The sequence below is a fragment of the Mytilus galloprovincialis genome, chromosome 8 (assembly GCF_965363235.1).
Source record: "Mytilus galloprovincialis chromosome 8, xbMytGall1.hap1.1, whole genome shotgun sequence".
NCBI classification, from domain to species: domain Eukaryota; kingdom Metazoa; phylum Mollusca; class Bivalvia; order Mytilida; family Mytilidae; genus Mytilus; species Mytilus galloprovincialis.
Window position 1 is genome coordinate 64,171,159 of NC_134845.1, and position 7,257 is coordinate 64,178,415.

Below are 7,257 nucleotides of genomic sequence, written 5' to 3' on the forward strand. Positions count from 1 at the left end.
GTGATGCCCTCGTCTTAAGGAAATGGAGCATAAAGTGTTACATTTGACATCCACATTTCCGCATGTCCGTCACATATTTGCTTTCCCACTCTCAATAAAGTTTTCCTCGTCCAAATCTGAAAACTGCAACATGCAGACAGAGTTCGACTTTTAAGTAGAAAAATTGAAAGCTTGAGCGAGGGCATTCGTTTCCGTAGACACATTTTTCTGTTGTTTTATGACATTTTGCTTTTTTGTATTCGTGAAATTTGAGATGAAGTCTTTTCTTGCTAAATTTTATTTCTGTGCATTCGGTAGTGAAGAGGAAAGTTGAAATAAATAAGTAACACAAAAACATAATCTTATTTTTTTCTTAGTTTTATGTTTACTTAGAACAAACTACGCAAGTCAGAGGGTAGTTGTTCTTGTATGGTGGACACTTCAAAGAACCGCATTTGGTAAGAACTCCAAAAAGAAGTTTACCAAAATGTCGATCCACGCCTCCTATAATATACTCTGGTTTTATATCAACGCATGCGTACGTTGAAGCAGCTTGATTACCAATAGCTCCTGACGCCAAATATCCATGGTATTCAACCTTCCATCCACTGTAACACGTGTTCTTCCCTGGGATCATTATAGCTGTGTTAGCATGATTTGTACGACAAAGAGCACAAGGGACGTCTTCATTTGCAGCGTCATCAGCAAAGAAATTAGTGTAAAATTCTGCTCCGTACATTCGGCCATGATCCTCGCCACTAGTCTTAACGTAGTTTGGGTCTGGTGGTAGACATACGTGTTCGACAGCCGCACCTATTTCGTTGTAATGTCCCCCACCTGCATAACCTAAAGGAAACAGACAAAATATTTGCTATTCAAATATGCATTGTACATTTACCATTCAGCTCAACTCTGGTTTTGTGCATCATATTTTACAAGTTTAATCAAACTTACATATTTTGGCAAATGTTTTAAATTTCAAAAAATCAGAAGAAATTTTTTTCTGAGAAACCGTCATTATCAGAATGCTTGATTTTTTTATTGACAACATATGTAATACGTTTAGAGAACGTGTTTTTCAACAAATAATCGGCATACCCATGGGAACCAACTGTGCCCCTTGTGTCAACTTGGTCCTTCAGTCATATCAGTCTGACTTCATACGGAAACATATTGAGAAGAAAGAAAGGAAGTAATCAGTATCCTTTAACATTAATTTCCGCTATATATAATTTATGTTATCTCTCTCTAAAAAAAATTTAAAAATTGGTGATTAGACTGAACGCATCTATTCCATCGAAATCCCGTCCTCATGTCCCAGAATGTGACCTACCAAATAAGACTTATCATCGGGTTTGATGAGAAACTCGATGGGTGCCACTTGTGGGGAAGTATATGCTTACCCTTCTGGAGATCCGGAGATCACCCCAGTCATTAAGGGGTTTCTTGTTGCTCAGTCTTGAGTTATTTTCTTTGTTGTGTTTCATGTACTTTTGTATGTCTATTGGTGTTTTTTTCTTTCTTTTTTAGACATGGCGTACTCAGTTTATTTTCGACTTATGAGTATGAATGTTCCATTGGTATATTTCACTTCTCTCTTTTGGATATAAACTTTTTATGTGCGCTTTTTAAATGGGACTCGCAAGAGGTATCTTTCCTTTGACTAAAAGATAAGTTGCATAGCAAATCTATAGTATACCTGAATAAACAAGTTCTGTATTATTATGTGGGCACTGTTTTCTTCCCCATATAATGTACGTTGCTCCAGAATCTAAAAAGTAGACACGACTTTTATTATGACCAGTTTCTAATACCCATATAGGTACAGACAAGTATACACTGAAATGAAATATCCTTGTACATATTCCGTATAAATAAACATTTGAGAAGCTTCATGGCAAAAGAAAAATCATGGAGATGGCGTATGGTATGATTGCCAATAAATTGAATGAATTAACTAGTCGAAAAGCTACATCTCACTTTAAAATATAAGTCGATGACATATATGCTATGATTGCCAATAAGACAACAATATATATGTACTAGAGGCCAAGGACAAGGATGAAAACAAACTCAAAATCTCCATACCTAGCTGTATAGAATGTATACATACGCAGGTATGTCGTGCATATTTAAAGAAGAAAGTACAATAATAATTATGATATAATGGTCTTACTTTGGACACTGTTCAATGAACTTTGTAGTTGTTGAATAGTTTTTTCCTGTTGTATGATAGTTGACGCCTGTTGTTGGTTTTCTGTTTTAAGTTGGACAACCGTACTATTTAGAACAGTCACGACACTTTCAAGTCGGTTCAATCGATTCACTAGTACATCTGGGTCATTGAGCAATAGCCTCTTATCTTCAGTATAAACAATGTTTCCCCTTACACAGAGAAAATATATCAACAAGAGAATCATTGCAATATGTGCACTTTTTCACTCGTGAATAATAATTTGACACGACTTGATTCTTATCTTTTAAGGGCTTGTCTTGTGATCAGTGTAAGTTTGTTTCGAATAATAATGTGTACAATAGGCCGTTAGTTTTATCGTTTAAATTGTTTTACATTTATCATTTTGAGATCTTTTATATCTGACTCTGGTAATGGTTTTGGCATTGCTCATTATTGGAGGTCGTACGGAGAACTATAGTTGTTAACTTCTATGTCATTTGGTCTATAGAGGAGAGTTTTCTCATTGGTAATCAAACAAACTTTTCTTATTATATATGTTGATTTACATCTTTAGGTAATGTTTCCAATACCTATTAAAAATAGCTCGTTACATGTAAAAACTCTGGTGCAGTAGTAAATGAGAAACATGAGAAAGTAAACACAATCAAGACACGACCTGACGTGCTGTTGAGGTAAAATTGATTAAAGACTTTCCGTTTTGGAATTCGATATTTGTGTCATTTACTTTTTTGACGAGCTATAGCATCTTAGATTAGGAAAGCGAAAAAGAGTTAATAGGTCCGTCCAAACATCCTAAAATACTATCAAAAAGTTAGCCTATAAAAATCATAGATCATCGTTAACGAATATTATCATTTTGAAATGAAACATTGTCATTGTAACTCTGAAACTCTGAAACCGTAAAAACGATAAGAGTGGAAAGCTCTTGAACTGAATTCCATGGTAAAAGGATTTTATGATTGGTGGCATTAAGTTATTAGTATAATAGTTTCAGTCGTAACACAGAATAGTTTAACAAAGTTGAATATACAATGCATCGGTGAAACAATGAAGATCTGCAATCGAACATATACATGTACTAGTATCATAAATATATATAGATATATTTACATAAGTCTTTGTATCAGATAATATTAAACAAATGAATTAATAAAATAATCAATTTTACTCCCCTTTCTGCAATTTTGATATGCCAGACAATGAATGGTACTTCCCTAAAATGCCAACTAAAGCATAAAACTAAATATATTGGAATAAAATCGATCAATAAAGTAAGTAAGACAACGGGAGGATACTTTCCCATACATTTCCATTTATACAGTTTAGTATGATTTTCCAGATAAAGTATTTCTCAGGGATAAGTTATCCCAAAATAATTTTAATAATTATGATATCTTGTATATATTTATATTGCATTTTTAAGTATTATATATGGAGCTTTGTTCAATGTATCTATTAATTGATGACTTAAGTGCCTCCCATAATTCCAAATGGTCTTAAATACAGGGTTCATAGATAGCTGCATTAAAACAGAAATGATCACATAATTTTCATTTTGTGTTTGAATTTTTATGCCTGTGACAGTGTGTATCGTCACGAGTTATGCCGCTTTGTCCGGGAAAATATATGATAATGTAAGACTGTATTTTTGATTGATTATTTTGTTTAAAAAATAATTAATTATTATGTGATTTTATTGGCAAAAAAATTGTGATTATGCAATTGCTTGGACACCCCCATTTTATTACAAAAATATTTAAATGATTTTTAAATTTTTATTTTTGTTTTTACTGTTACAATAAGGGAGCAAGGGACGACATCAAAAAATCAACGAAGGATAACAAACTTAATTCAAATAGTTTGAGGGGGAGGGGGAAGATTGCTGCAAATTTTGTTTAATTGACATCGATTTTATGTATACCCTTATTGGTCACTCAATCAATTTTTCCCAAATTACGTTAAGAGGGGTAGGGGGTCAGTGTTGCAAAGTCGAGTGTACCTTTTGCTGACGGTATATGATCACATGACTCATGAATCAAAATGACTGACAACTGTTGCACAAGTCGTGACAAGGTGAAGGTCCACAAGAGACAACAGTAAATGTTTTATAACAACCATGTAACTGAATGTAAGAGATCTTTCGTGAACAACTCAAGGTTCAATATATGTTATTAATAGCAAATCATTATCATAAACCCTGATTTTTCATAATCTGATTATGATAGTTTTGGGGATTTTCTATCAAATCGTAAATAGGTTAGATATTGTCTGCATGTAACGTGTAAGATCCTGCAACAACTCTAACCTGTAGATGGTCTGTTGCAATTCTAAATACCTAAGCTAAATTCTGCCCCTGTAAAATTTGCATACGCATTTGCAGATTAATGAGGGGGAGGACAGGGGGGTACCCTTCTCCCTTCTCCCACCCCTCTTCTCCTTTCTCCTACCCCCGTTCTCCTTTCTCCCATTAGAATAAAACATCTCCTTTTGAGATATTTTTTCTTGAAATATTAGAAAATTTTTAAAAAGGAGAGATATTTTATTTTTTCTCCTTTTTCCAACTTTTTCTCCTTTCTCCCAGCCTTCCTCTCCTTTCTCCTACCCCCTTTCTCCCACCCCCTTTCTCCTTTCTCCTACCCCCTTTCTCCCTGTCTCCCTTACCCCTGTCCTCCCCCTCATTAATGTTTCTGTCAATAGGGGTACATTTAGTCCGAGATTACTCTGACGTCCAACGGCTGTTTTGCCAGACAAGCTGGGCCGTGGGACGTCAGAGCTTGTCCCATATAAAAAAGTGGATATTTGCCCACCCAAAATAGATGCGCTGCTTCATCGCTTCTGGTGCCGACTGATGGCCTTGGAATTATATAAATCGGGCACCAATCTTTTCATTTTTCATTTATCTTTTCATTTATGGATGTTTCACCTACCTGCCAACCTTTATTTTTCCATATTTCAACAGTTTTCACAGAGACCCATCGATTTCTGCATTTTGCCTTTCATTTTCAAAGATTATCACGTGACCACGAGAAAACAGTGATGATTTATGCAAATGACCATAATGTAACACCTCGTTCATTTACGATGCAAGTTATCTAAATGTCCAAGAGCTTCCGATTGTTCTCGTGGTCGGAACTAAATGCTTAATACCGATCTCCTGTAAAGGTGGTGAAAAATCGTGGTTGGCTACTAAATGCTTAATACCGATCTCCTGTAAAGGTGGTGAAAAATCGTGGTTGGCTACTAAATGTTAAACATCGATCTCCTACAAAATTTGCATATTTGAGTCTCAAGGCCACGAACTCTCTCGTAACTTGACGTCCATTTGAAAGTGAAAGTCAAAATGCAGAAATCGATGGGTCTCTGTGAAAACTGTTAAAATATGGAATAAATAAAAGTTGGCAGGTAGTTGAAACTTACATAAATGAAAAGATAAATGAAAAATGAACAGATTGATGCCCGATTTATATAATTCCAAGGCCGTCAGTCGGCAACAGAAGCGACGAAGCAGCGCATCTATTTTGGGTGGGCAAATATCCACTTTTTGATATGGGACGAGCTCTGACGTCCCACGGCCCCAGCTTGTCTGGCAAAACAGCCGTTGGACGTCAGAGTAATCTCGGACTAGGGTACATTACAAGCATGGATGAAATACACACACCCTTTTGCCTGTGACAATTTACCCTGTTTTTTTCAGTGACATTGCATATTCCTGACCTTTTTCCAAATTGAACCCCATTACAGAACTAATTGTCGAATTGGTCTCATCCGGAATGTGCATAGATAAAATCCTCTTGTTTTAGTTTTCTTAATGGATTATTCGTAGCCTAAGTAGAACAGAGGAAAATACTTGGAACAAAATGATTATGCTTTATTAGTGTGGTTGTTGTTCTCTTTATCTGATCTATGGTCTCTTCCTACTTTAAGGGAGATAAAATAGTATAGCTCAACTAAGCATAAGGGAGATAACTTATTATAGCTCATCTAAGCATATATAAGGGAGATTATTATTATAGCTCAACCAAGCATAAGGGAGATAACTTATAGCTCAAACAAGCATATAAGCGAAATAACTTATTACAGCTCAACCAAGCATAAGAGAGATAACTTATTATATCCAAGCATAAGGGAGATAACCTATTTATCACATCTAAGCATAGGGAAGTGTTAAAACTTATTAGAACAAAATCAAACATAATATGGTTAAATTAAGTAATATAAGCTGGATCTCCATATGATATAGTTGTATATATATAGCATGTTTCACACAGACACAACATTTAAAGCAATCCATCAATTTAAAGATTTACCTACATACACTAGCTTAAAAGGCTTGGAGTTAAATCAGATTAACATAAAGGTTACTGTAAAGGTTACTTTAAATCCCTTTTTGGATTCTGAGTCTGGAGTGATTTTTTACCTCTTAAAGGTTGCTATTTCATAAAATCACTCCAGATTCAGAACCCCAAAAGGAATTACAGCAGGTTAATCAGTCTAAATGTGCAACTAATTTAATTATTTTTGCTGAGTTTTAAATCACATGATAAGCATTAATGAATGACAAAACAAGAAGATGAAAAAACAAAAACAATTGAAACAGAGGAGAGAAAAGTTGTCAGAAAACAGTAAAAAAAACTTTAGCAAAAGTTGAATTATCTCCCTTTGTACACCAATTGAGACAAATTCGTACTATACATGAATTAGTCCGAGGTTATGTTGGATGTCAGAGTAATCTCTGACTATACATGTATATGCAAATAAAAGCTTTAAAGTATAAAAGATTAGCCTTCTACTGTCTAAAACTTTGGTACAAGAAATATTCAGACACATGTATGTGCAAACAGCATGATGATGCAATGTTTAAAATATATACAGTATAAGGGAGATGCCGTATGATTTCCAATGAGACAATAATTCCATGAAAGACAGGATGTAAGCAGTTAAAGACAACCATATTGCCTTCAATAATTGATTTAGAAAACAACAGCCTAATTTATAACAAAACAATTTAAGAAAAACAAGTATGACAGACAGACGCAAAATCCAATAAAACCACTGAACTATAAGCTCTTGAATTGGGACAT

General features: G+C 34.6%; 1 protein-coding gene across 1 annotated transcript; it reads right to left on the reverse strand.

Moving 5' to 3' along the window:
- Positions 1-364: 364 nt before the first annotated feature.
- On the reverse strand, positions 365-2,436 carry LOC143042372 (uncharacterized). The gene is made up of 3 exons (XM_076214656.1): positions 2,156-2,436; positions 1,679-1,750; positions 365-825 (listed from the first exon to the last, which is right to left on the reverse strand). The coding sequence occupies exons 1-3, from the start codon at positions 2,397-2,399 to the stop codon at positions 365-367; spliced, it is 777 nt and encodes a 258-aa protein (XP_076070771.1). The 5' UTR covers positions 2,400-2,436.
- Between the last annotated feature and the right edge of the window lie 4,821 nt (positions 2,437-7,257).